The sequence below is a fragment of the Montipora capricornis genome, chromosome 9 (genome assembly GCF_036669925.1).
Source record: "Montipora capricornis isolate CH-2021 chromosome 9, ASM3666992v2, whole genome shotgun sequence".
NCBI classification, from domain to species: Eukaryota; Metazoa; Cnidaria; class Anthozoa; order Scleractinia; family Acroporidae; genus Montipora; species Montipora capricornis.
Genome location: NC_090891.1, coordinates 50,073,610 through 50,086,725, shown reverse-complemented (window position 1 = coordinate 50,086,725; position 13,116 = coordinate 50,073,610). Strand labels below are relative to the sequence as shown.

At 39.5% G+C, this 13,116-nt stretch overlaps 1 protein-coding gene across 1 annotated transcript; it reads left to right on the top strand.

Moving 5' to 3' along the window:
• Positions 1–758: 758 nt before the first annotated feature.
• On the top strand, positions 759–10,063 carry LOC138017729 (uncharacterized). Its single transcript, XM_068864733.1, has 11 exons — positions 759–864; positions 1,274–1,327; positions 1,798–1,860; positions 2,283–2,336; positions 3,141–3,184; positions 4,524–4,605; positions 5,530–5,769; positions 6,150–6,389; positions 6,855–7,094; positions 8,059–9,322; positions 9,565–10,063. Exons 1-11 carry the CDS (start codon positions 759–761, stop codon positions 9,617–9,619), a joined length of 2,442 nt encoding a protein of 813 aa, XP_068720834.1. The 3' UTR covers positions 9,620–10,063.
• The last annotated feature ends 3,053 nt before the right edge of the window (positions 10,064–13,116 follow it).

The following is a 13,116-nucleotide window of genomic DNA, read 5'->3' as shown; positions in this document are numbered from 1 at the left end:
AGAGACAACAAGCACAACATCCTCCAGTGGTGAAGACGAGAAGTTTCAGTTGCAAAGGCCAAAGTAAACGCTTTCTTAGAAGAATGTTATCTGGTGCGCCTTGGAAGGCGCTGGAAGGACTGGGATCAAGCCAACCAACGAACCCAACAATGATATGTTGAGCAGTCGTCTGAAATTGTCAAGTCTGTGTTGTCCGTAGTATATCCTGACAACTATGGTCAGTTGTGGAAGGAATTGAAGATTTCTCCAATGGTAGATAAGATTATGGGTACAAATAAGACTTCCGATAATATTTATCTTGATGCTTTGGCGGATGCCTAGAAGAACGCAACTACCTGGGACACCCGCTGTCAAGTACTCTCAATCATGACTGGATTGTCAAGTCATAAAGAAGTTTTAACACACATCTTGGGGCTAACCCAATATAGATACAGTATTGCGAATCTTCATCGTCTGCAGTATGGTTGCACTGCTCCTGTCCCCTTATGCCATTTACCACGTTTTATCGTGGCTGTGGCCCTCAATATTTTCACTTTTTTTGGGTAACATTGTGGGGACCAATAGACACCTCAACTGTTTTCTGTCACCATGAAAGATAGCTGTACATTGGTTTTGTGACACAAAATGTGTGTAACATTATGGGGACATGGTCACTTGCTTGCATTATGGGGACATGGTCGGTCTGTTGCATCATGAAAGAAAGATAATTATTTATAGCTGCTGTTCCATGAATTTATTTATGTATTTATTTGGGAGGCATGACTAGGGCATGGTTCCTTGACTGTTATTTGTGTGCTGTAGATGGGGCAGTGATGTCTCAAGATTGTGAAGAAGTTGTGTCTGCAAAGGAAGACAGTTGCAAAGGTACAGTTCAAGTCCTGATGATAATGCTGAGATAGTAGACGTGTGACTTGTGGCAGAGCATTTCTCATTGTGTAGCATTGCGTGGGGTAATACTTAAACGTCTTCAACTGCATTTTATAACCGTGCATAAAAGATAGAAGCACATTGCTGCTTTAAAAAAAAAACAGGGTAACATTGCAGGAAAATTGTCACTTCCTTATGCCACATGAACAGTTTGTTGAATGACAGTCTTTGTGCTTGACTGAATGCAAGTCTGCGAGTATTTCTAATTGAAGAGATTTTTATAGTGAAGAGTCAGGACTGCTTATCATGCAAACTTTCTTTCAGTATCACATCTTTAATAGTTTCAACTCTGCGCCCCCTAATTGTTCGTTTGCTTTTACAATAACTATATTTAAATTTATTACAGGTGAGCGGGGTGGGAAGATAAACGAGAGTTGGAATAATTCTACAACACGTAAAGGTAAGGAGAGAATTTGAGGGGATTGTGCATGCAGAGGGAAAGTAAGCTTACACAAGTTGACAGTTGCTTTATCCCAGATCATTTCTTGATTTTTACCATGTTTTATCGTGGCCGTGCATGGCCCTTCGATACTTTCGCGTTTTTGGGGTAACATTGTGGGGACCAATAGACTCCTCAACTGTTTTCTGTCACCATGAAAGATAGCTGTACATTGCTTTTGTGACACAAAATCTGTGTAACATTATGGGGACATGGTCACTTGCTTGCATTATGGGGACATGGTTAGTCTTTTATGTTATGAAAGGAAGATATTTCCACTGTATGGCTGCTGTTACATGAATTTGGGTAGCATTGTGGGGACATGGTCACTTGCTTGTGTGAGGAAAGATATTGAAACATTGCTGCTGTTATCCAAAATCTGGGAGACATGACAGGGGCATGGTTCCTTGACTATTATTTTTGTGTTGTAGATGGGGTGGTCACATCTCAAGATTGTGAAGAAGTTGTGTGTGGAAAGGAAGACAGTTCCCAAGGTACAGTTTATCAACCCTGATAAAATTGCTGAGATAGCAGACATGTGACCAGTGACAGAGCATGTTTGATGCTGCAACGTTGCATGGGCTAATACTTAGATGTAAACCTTGTCAACTGCATCAATTTTGTTATAACCATAAAGGACGGAAGCACTTTGGTGCTTTTTCAAAAACTCGGGGTAACATGGTAGGAAAATTGTCAGTTGCTTATGCTTTACAAACAGTTTTTTAAATTACAATCTCTGTGCTTGACTGAATGCAAGTCTGCAAGTATTTCTAATTGAAGATATTTTAATAGTGAAGAGTTAAGACTTCTTATGCAAACTTTCTTTTACTGCCTAATCTTTAATTAGAAGTTACAACCCGCTTTCCCGTAATCTTTGCATTTGTTTTAACAATAATTAGACTTAAATCTATTACAGGTGATCTTAGATGCAATATAAACAAGAATTGGAAAAATTCTACAACATGTAAAGGTAAGGAGAGAATTTTTGGTTATTGTGCCTGTACAAGAAAAGTAATGTTTACATGAGTTGACAGTTGCTTTAGCTCAAGTTTTACTTTGGAAATATGAATTAAGTCCTTGGTGTTTGACAAAAATTCTATTTAAAGTTCAATGAAATGTCATTTTTTAATTGTTTCAGCCAGAGATCATTTGTTAATTCTTACCGTGTTTTATTGTGGCTGTGGCCTTTCAATATTTTCACGTTTTTGGGTAACATTATGGGGACCAATAGACTCCTCCTCAACTTTTTTCTGTCACCATGAAAGATAGCTGTACATTGGTTTTGTGACACAAAATGTGTGTAACATTATGGGGACATGGTCACTTGCTTGCATTATGGGGACATGGTCGGTCTGTTGCATCATGAAAGATAGATAATTATTTATAGCTGATGTTATGGGAATTTGGATAGCATGATGGGGACATGGTAACTTGCTCGCATAATGAAAGATAGTGAAGCATTGCTGCTATTATCCAAAATCTGGGAGACATGGCATTGGCATGGTTCCTTGGTTATTATTTGTGTGCAGTAGGTGGGCTGGTCAGGTCTTGAGATTGTGAGATTGCATGGGCTAATAGTTAAACCTCCTCTTTGGGGTTGACTAATGAAAATACAAGTATTTCGAATTAGAGAAATTATAATAATTAAGGGCTGGGGCTTGTTATCATGACACTTTCTTCCAGTGTCACACAGATTTTGGATATGTATTGGGTTACACAGGTGTAAAGTTAGAAATTATTGTTGACATGTTATTTACTTTTTTGCCTCTTATAGGGCTTGCAATACCCCTTGTATCACTATGTGGTCAAAGAACTGAGGTGGGATTATCAGATTGATTAATGTACTCTTATTACTCTCTCTCTTAAGCTTTGATGTATGGTCTGCACACTTAGGCCATAAATTGAAGGGGAAAATTTGTGGTCATAATGTACAGCACAGCCCAGAGATTAGAACTCAACTTAGTAAGAGGTAGTTGATGACATCCTGGGAATTAGTTTTTGAGAATACGAATTGGAGGTGTTTGTTGCTTTTTTTCTGTTTGGTTGCTTGCTGCTCCTTGAAATGAAAACAATTTTTTTCTTTATCACTCGTGGAGATGGTGGTGGTACATGTAGTCATAATTCTCACCAATGAGGAAAAACTACCCTAACAGAAAGATTCTGTGCATGGAACACTACTGACAGTTTGAGAGTGTTTGGGAACCAGAAAATTAAAGTTTCTTTAGAGTTGTATAAGACAATGCTTTGTGGTAAAATAAGTGGAGAAAAATTCTTGATATCTAGCCCTAGAGAGGGTAACCCGAAAACACTGACCCCCGGTCCGCGGACCCCCACTACGGACCGGGTCCGCTGACTACCTACGGACCGGTCCACGGACTACCCGTACGGACCCCTCTACGGACCACTCCCAAAAATAGAAAAAAAAACAAAAAACAAGATTTCACTTAAAAGCACTCATGTTGGCGAAATTTCAAGCGTCATGCTGGGAAAATGTAACAAACCTGGGCTCCGTTCAGTGTCGGGGGCAAGTTAAATCATTGCACATTTCCATTTCGTTTGCTGTGGCTATAAGTATAAATGAAAGACCGGGAAATCTCCGGGAAGCCTCGAAATTTGTGCTGCTTTGAGTGCATTTCCTTCACCATTTTGTTCATCCCATTCTCCCGCGGGTTAGTGAACTCGTCCCAGGCTTCACAATTAGCTTAGCGGAATAAGGCACGACGACTCAACAACACAACTTTTGCGGCCTGATTAAGCCACAAGCAGAAGGTAAGAACGGGGAAACCGAAAACACTGGCCCCCGGTCCACGGACCTGCACTAAGAAGGTAAGAACTTTCTTAGCAACAAAAATGGCAACTTTCTATTGATATAATGATATAACTTGCACCCGAGACTGAGCCTACAGGTCTGTTACATTTTCCCCGCATACTGCTTGAAATTTTGCCGACAAAAGTGATCTTTTGGAGAAGCAGCAAGTGAAATCTTTGTTGTTGTATTTTTTTTATTCAATTTTGGGAGTGGTCCGTAGAGGGGTCCGTACGGGTAGTCCGTGGACCGGTCCGTAGTGGGGGTCCGTGGACTGGGGGTCAGTGTTTTCGGGTTACCCCCCTGGAGGTACATGTAAAACATAAATGTGGCTTGGTTTTTGTTTTTCAGAAAGTCCCAGTACCAAGTAACACTGAATTTGTACCAGAGACATGTAGCTCAGAAGAAAATGATACAGAGCTGGATACACCAGGTAAAAGCAACTAATCCTTTAAAAACAAAATCTTAATGATTCAGTATGTAAAGTGTCACAGCTTAGCTCCAAGACTTACAGCCTGTAGGGACTAGAAGCATGATGAATTTATGTATAAACAAGATGACTATCAGAGGCATTAACACGGGATGCATAAATTAAAGTTATCAAAGCCTCTGAATTTATTCTCTTAATTTATCACTGACTTTGGTTCTCTTTGGTAGTTGGAAGCACGCTCAACTAGAATGTAATTATTCACAGTTGATACACGAAACCAAATGGAATGAATCAATCTCTTTTCAATATTTATAGTCAGCCTATGTCACATGTGAGAATGAAATGTCTACGTTTAAAAAGGTTTTATCCAAAAAATGAGCATGTTGTCATTGTGCATTATTCTGGAGCAAGAACTGTGGTTGATCAGTTAGCTGACTGTTCGGCAGTTCCAGCGCCACATTCACTCCTCAAAGTACAGGAATAAAAAATTAATAGAAAAAAGTACAACAAGAAACGACACGTGGCATTATAGGCGGTCACCCTTCCAAACATTGACCTCAGCCAACAGGGCTTAACTGGCCAATTACAATAATGTTATGCGCTTACGCTGACGATGAAACTTGACCAATGGAAAGAGCGTGAAGAAATTAGAAAGATGGTTAATTTTTGGGCCACTGATGTTTAAGAGCAAGATTTTGAAGCAGTTTGAAAGTTTGAAAAATTTAAAAGAATTGTGTGCTTTGCTATCCAGCAGCTATTTTGTACCTCGATCATTTTTTGTGATTGACAAGGTCATGTGACATGGTCATGCACAGGACCTACACATGTATTCCCGGCCAAGCCAATGTTATGCAATAACTACAGTATTGCAGTGAGGCGTCAAGAGATTTCAGGCTTATTAACTAAAGTAAAATCGTTTCATTGCAGGTTATGCTTGGAAACGATGCCATGACAGTACTGCCAGTGAAGAGTCTGAGGAATTCAGTGTAACTAGAAAGAAGAAGCCTTGCAGTAAGGCTTTGTTTTCTGAATCTGAGAGTGACAGCGATGGGGAGAGACATGCTGATGTTGAAAATTGTGGAATTGGAAAGGTAGCTTGTGACTCCAGTAGTAAGGGCAAATTTCAAAGAGGACAGTTGGCCACTAAAACAAGCAGAAATAGTAAAGGTAAGGCTAGTCAATATCAAGATGAGAAAATGTTTTTCGGCAGGCTTGTTCTTGTGGGCTATCTTTGAGTATAACTTAGTATGTCTGCATGAGTCATGTGCTGATATCATACATAACTTTAGATGTCACCAACTTTGATATATACCTGTATTAGTTTACAACAACTTGCCATTGCCAAGCAGTTTCATATTTTAGTAATTCTCTGGAATACTTTTTAGGGTTTGACACGCCTCAAAAGAGAATATTCAGTTTGACTAACAGAAGTAAATACACATGTATTCCCGCCAAGCCAATGTTATGCAATAACTATTGCAGTGAGGCGTCAAGAGGCCTCAAGATATTTCAGGCTTATTAACTGAAGTAAAATCTTTTCATTGCAGGTTATGCTTGGAAACGATGCCATGACAGTACTGCCAGTGAAGAGTCTGAGGAATTCAGTGTAACTAGAAAGAAGAAGCCTTGCAGTAAGGCTGTGTTTTCTGAATCTGAGAGTGACAGCGATGGGGAGAGACATGCTGATGTTGAAATTTGTGGAATTGGAAAGGTAGCTTGTGACTCCAGTAGTAAGGGCAAATTTCAAAGAGGACAGTTGGCCACTAAAACAAGCAGAAATAGTAAAGGTAAGGCTAGTCAATATCAAGATGAGAAAATGCAACACAAACACTTCACGTACAGCAGTGTTATTATAAGAATATATTTTTTAATGTGGTGGCAAATAGGATTTTTATGTTTTTCGGCAGGCTTGTTCTTGTGGGCTATCTTTGAGTGTAACTTAGTATGTCTGCATGAGTCGTGTGCTGATATCATACAAAAAGTCATAACTTTAGATGTCACCAACTTTGATATATACCTGTATTAGTTTACAACAACTTGCCATTGCCAAGCAGTCTCATATTTTAGTAATTCTCTGGAATACTTTTTAGGGTTTGACACGCCTCGAAAGAGAATATTCAGTTTGACCAACAGAAGTCAATACACATGTATTCCCGCCAAGCCAATGTTATGCAATAACTATTGCAGTGAGGCGTCAAGAGGCCTCAAGATATTTCAGGCTTATTAACTGAAGTAAAATCTTTTCATTGCAGGTTATGCTTGGAAACGATGCCATGACAGTACTGCCAGTGAAGAGTCTGAGGAATTCAGTGTAACTAGAAAGAAGAAGCCTTGCAGTAAGGCTGTGTTTTCTGAATCTGAGAGTGACAGCGATGGGGAGAGACATGCTGATGTTGAAATTTGTGGAATTGGAAAGGTAGCCTGTGACTCCAGTAGTAAGGGCAAATTTCAAAGAGGAAAGTTGACCACTAAAACAAGCAGAGATAGTAAAGGTAAGGCTAGTCAATATCAAGATGAAAAAATACAACACAAACACTTCACAGTGATGTTATTATGAGTATGTATTTATTTTTGATGTCATCAACTTTGATATATATATATATATATCGAGTTATACAAGCACAATTTCTAACCAATGAGTGCGCTTATTTTCTTAGGCCTGTTTTCTAAATATATATATATATATATATATATATATATATATATATATATATATATATATTGTGGGTATAGTTAATATTGAATGACAAGTGTCGTATCTGATATTTGGCATGATGCGAGTAGTGTGCGCTACAGAAGTTGCATGCAACAGTCATAAGCAAAAATCGTACCGTGTAAATTGGCCTTAAGATTTTCATAAATCTGTATTTTCTTTGAGTGCTGAAAGAATCTCTCACGAGTGAGCAAAGCAAATAAGTGAGAGTTACTTTCATCACGAGAAGGTAAAATTCACACCCCCAAGCAGCCATGTAATGTTCTGTTTATTTTATAGATACTGATGAAATTTCCACGTAAAACAGCAAAATAGTGCAATTTAAGTGATCAGCTATCGCATAATGTCTATCACAAAGATGTTATGAAACTATGTACCGTCTTTGCACCTTAAAGCCATTTTGTGAATAAGATTTCAAAAGAACTGCCTGCGCCCCTGACTGGGAAGCTCTCTTGTAATTGGCTAATCATGTTAGTAACCATGGGGACACCAATATCCTCACACGTGAAAGATGAAGATAGTATCTTCACTGCGCGCGAAGATGTGTTTTTTTAGTAAAAGGAAAAATCCTTGTATTTCATCAGTATCTATATAACAAACTGTTATCATTATTGCACTGTGAATGAAGGTTCATTTATTATTAATTTTCTGTTCAGATTGATTGGCTCTTATGCTAATAATTAATGTCCAAAGTTGGCTTGAAGGTATTCTAACATTGGATAGGTCATTTGGTTACTTTGCAGTGGTAATGACCTGTGTAAAGAAGGAGGGCAATGCTAGAGTCTATGACAAACGACAGGCATGCTTTTTCATTGAGAAGCTATATGCAAAAATTTCCCGCCATTATGAACATAATCACAAAGATGAATCAGAGGTAGTTAACGCATTTGCACATCCACGCAGCTCAAAAGAACGAAAGAAAGCTCTTGAAAAGTTACGTCTCCAAGGCAATTTCCATCACAACTTGCGTGTGTTGGAGTCGAAAAGTGGACAGCTCATCGTTATGCGAAGACCAGGAGTGGAAGAGGAATGTTCTCAGGATGACTTTCTGCCTTGCCCTGACTGTCTGGGCTTTTTGAAGAGAAAAGACCTTTGGAGGCACGTTAAAGTCTGCAACTTCAGAAGTGGTGATGATGATACAGCTGATGACAAAAAGTACCAGAAACTTCAGACTAAGAGTAAATTGCTCATCTTGCCGTCAATATGCCCTGGTAAGAGCTCACTGTTCCAAGATGTTGTGGCCTCCATGAGATCAGGTGATATAACTCTTGAAGCTCGGAATGATTCAGTTATTTCTGCTCTTGGAACCATGATGGTAGAAAAGGTTGGCACAAAAAGATCTCACGACATTTCACAAAAGATGCGACACCTTGCACGCCTCCTTATTTCATTGAGGGAGGTAGTAAACAATGAAAATGCCCAGTTGTCACAGTTTCTTCGTCCCAGTAAGTTTGATGCTATTGTGAAGTGTGTCATGCAGATTTCTAAGTTTGATGTAAAGAGAGGTGAAAAGGAAGTTGGAACACCCTCCTTGGCTTTGCACATTGGTCACTCATTGAAGAAATGTGTTGCTGTTGTTCGTGGGAAAGCACTCCGGGAGAAAGACAAAGATGTACTGGAAGATGTTGAACACTCTGAGAAACTAATGGAAGCAGAGTGGAATTACCGTGTTAGCCATCACTCTGTAACAACTCTTAATGATGGGAAACATAATCAGCCTGATCTTCTTCCTGTCACCAGTGACCTTCAGAAGTTAAAGGAGTTCATCACATCAAAGATCATTGCACTCACTAAGCAACTGCAAGGCACAAACAAACCACTTCTACAAAGCTGGCGAGACCTGAGTGAATTTGTGCTCAACAGATTGATACTTTTCAACAAACGGAGAGGAGGAAAAACAGCTAAACTTTATCTGGAGACTTACATCAATCGTCCTGACTGGAGGAAAAACACAAATCAAGATGTTGTAGCATCTCTCAATGGCATTGAACAGCACTTACTTAAAAGGTATGAAGTCTTTTTTTTTTCTTTTGCATGATAAATGTTGCATGTGTATGTGGGCCAAGGAAACCTTTAGGGAAAGAGCTGGGGAAGGGGAGGTGACTGGAGGATTGGGTTGATGTGTTTTTACTTTTCATGTAATTGTTTGCTTTAATGACTATTAAGTCGTGAACGTGGCTTCTAAGTTGCTTTAGTAGCCACTTGCAAAAGTCCAGTAGTAATGTCTTCGTGTAACTGTTTCTTTCTAGGCTCGATATGGTTGAAATTAAGGGAAGAGGGGCCGGAAGGTGCCACTTCTTTTAACAGAGGAGGTTAAACAAGCAATGGATGTGTTAGTGGAAACGCGAAGTGAGGTTGGCATCAATCCAGAAAACCCCTACCTATTTGCAACAATTGGAAATGGTTCTTTGGGTCATTTGAGACCATGGGAGTGCATGAGAAAGGTCGTTACAAGTGATGAATTAAAGCTCAAAAAACCTGAAGCTGTGACAAGTACAAGGCTTCGAAAATATGTTGCGACTGTATCACAAATCTTAGACCTTCAAGAAAATGAACTGGACTGGCTTGCTCGTCATTTAGGTCATGACATCACTGTCCACAGAGAATACTACCGATTACATGAATCAACCATTGAGCTTGCAAAAGTTGGAAAGATTCTTACAACAGTGGATGAGGGAAAAACCCAGCACTGGGCTGGGAAATCCCTAGATGATATTGATCTGGACAAAGACATTGACCCAGTTGCAGGTAGGTTTAAAGCAGTTTCCCCAGCAGGCAACAAGGAGGCAATCCCTATTAACAAGGGCTTCTGATGAAGCTTGTATTTTTGTGGGGAGAAAAGTGACGTTGGCATGATTTCATCTTGAGCCAACTCTCAGCTGTTTCTCTTTGAGGTATCTACAGTGGAACCTCTATTAAAAGGACAAGTACTCCCTCACACGAGGAGATGGGTTATCTCTTTGGAGGCTTGCTAGTGTTGTCTTTTGAGCTCAATCTATTCTTGAACCTTTGTCACTTGGAGAATCGACTTACTTTGCTGTTCTATTCCTTACACTTTAAAAAGACAGGGATTCTGAATCAGATGAAGACAGTAATGCTGGTATGGAGCCACACAGTTCAAGAAGAAAACAAAAAGGAAGGGTGAGTGCATATTCTTTATTTTTATAATTATATCTTGATGGCTTGTGAAGTTGTTTTGCATAAATTGCACTCAGGTATGGATGCTTGATTGCTTTGGCTTCCCCTTTGACATGCTGTTAGAACCACTTTCAACAGTTCTTTAAGTTGCTCTGAAACACTACTCTGAACATTGTGGTCCATATTGGCCTCATGGCTAACGCACTGGTATTGTTTTCTTTTTAACAGCAGAGATCGGGCAAGTCAAGGATTGCACATGAAACGTCTGTGCCAAGAGACAATGGTATATTTGATAACATTTTCTTTTTACGTGTTGTTACACTGTGCATTTATTTTATAAAGTTTTTGTATGGAAGTGTTGATCAGGGTATTCATGTGTGCTCTCTTTATACTCGGTATAAACTTGCTACTTTCATCACAAACGACCAAAAGTTTTTTTTTGACAAATAATATGCAGTTTTCACTTCAAACGGCTTAATTCTTATTGGTAGAAGAATGTTGGTGTTTTATTTGTAGACGATCACCAGGTTTCCAGGGATTCTGGATCAGAAGAATGCATTGTTACTGATGCTGCGAAACATACTCCACATCAGCAGGTCAGTAGACAGGTGAGTGGTGTTTCTCAGTTATTGTTACCCGTAAATGTCTTTCTACTTTATAGTACACAGTACTTCCCCTTGCTGCTGAAAAGTCAAAAGTAAATCAGGAACGTAGCCAGGATTTTAAAGAGGGGGGGGGAGGGGTCACATTGTGTCAAACAGAGGGTATTCACCAGATTGTGGCGTTTTCAGCACCTGAATATTTTAGGTTGTTTGCTTAAAAAAGGGCTCACAAAGCTCCCCCCCCCCCCCCCCCTAACCAAAACAAACGAAGTATATGTTCCAATTGAACTGCTCTAGCTTCCCTCATTTATTGTATTCTGGTATTTCCACAGCAACAATCAGTCAGCTCTAGGAAATTACAAGGAACACCAGCGCCAAAACAGAATGGTATGTGATACACTGTCGTTTCCACTAATGATCAAGCCCTGATCGATCTCTCTGGCCTCGCAAATTTGTGTTCAACGCCAGAAAGAGACATCAGCGCCAATACGCAACTTTGAATTATCGCTATTCACTGCCTACAAAGTTGCAGCATCAGATGTAGGTTTCTTTTATGATGACATTTTGTTCTTTCAACAGCTATGACTGAAAAGACAAAAAAAGCTACAGGAAAAGAGAATGTTGGTACGTTGGCAAGCATTGCCGTACTTATTTGCATTTTGTTGTGTGAGTGTAATGCTGAGGCCCCTCACCTTGCAAGGTGGCTAAGCAGTCGTCTGTTTTGCGAAGACAGAAACCTAGTGGAAAAACTGTTAGTTTTCGTGTTATGTATTCAGTACGGAAAACAGAATTGATTACAGCTTGATATATTGTCTGTAACATTTGGTTTGAGGTGCACTAAATGACTTTATTGTCCCCCTGTGAAAACACTTTGCTATGACGTCAGCGGTAATTTCTCTTTGATGTTTCGGTCTTATAACAAGGTGTTGCCGGTGCACGCAAGCAAAGGAAGCCGCACAATCTCTGGACAAAAGAAGAAAAGGAGGAGGTTTTCAAGCATCTTGGGGACTTCATCAAAAAGAAAATTTTGCCAGGAAAAACTGAATGTATAAAATGCATAGAACAGAGCAACGGATTACTGGCTAATAGACAGTGGTCAGTCGTTAAGGATTGCGTAAGGAACTTCATTTCTCGATCAAAAACATTACGAGAACAAAATTGCTAGGGAAGGACTCTTGTTAGGAAAGCATTTTAACTTCTAATTCAGAACCAGAACGCTCATTTTCAAAAAGTGGAGGCATGGGATATGATTGTGTCATGAATTTCCTAAGCATAACGAGGGAGGACAGACACTCCCCATTATTCCCAGTATTTGGACAGCTTGTGGCAAGAAACCATCACAGATTCATTTAGGCAAAAAGTAATATGATGAAGGCTTATTTCCATAATGACACAGAACGAGTCATAAGAGCGTTTTGGACTTAGTCGAAACAACGGAGTTGTAAGCTGGAGTGAATTGGAGTCACATGAACCAGAACGTTTCCCATTTTTCAGATTCTATTTAGGATTTCGTTGCTTGCGATCTTGTCAATACTGGAATGTCGGGGTCGAAAGTAGATGCGGAAGAATATTCTTATCAGTGCTCAGGAGAACAAAGGAAAGCATTGTCATTTGTTGCTTCTTCCGCTTCCACTTGCGACTGGAACAATACTGTTTTTACACTCTATCATAAACCACAGAGTCACAAGCGGAATTGGATGAAATGCTTACGACTATGTTGTTTGATTTTCAAGAAATCCTAACGGTCAAAGCTTCCGATCACTGTTCTCTGACTCCGTAGCTAGTAAAAACCAGCCTTAAAGATATTGAGCTAGATTGTGTTGTTTTGGTTGGAACAAAAAGTTTTGCAACACTGTAGAGTAACTCAAAATTTGGTCTTTAGTTCTTGTTACGGAAGCAACCACTCCTCGGAAAACGTGAATGTGACACTAATCGGTCTGCAGTCAGTCTGCTCTAGCAGTTACATAGAAATAACTAGGGCAAAAGATGATTAAACGTCTGAACGTTCAGATTAGGGTTTTGGTATTCTAATACCATCTGTTGTAACAGTTCATAGTTATG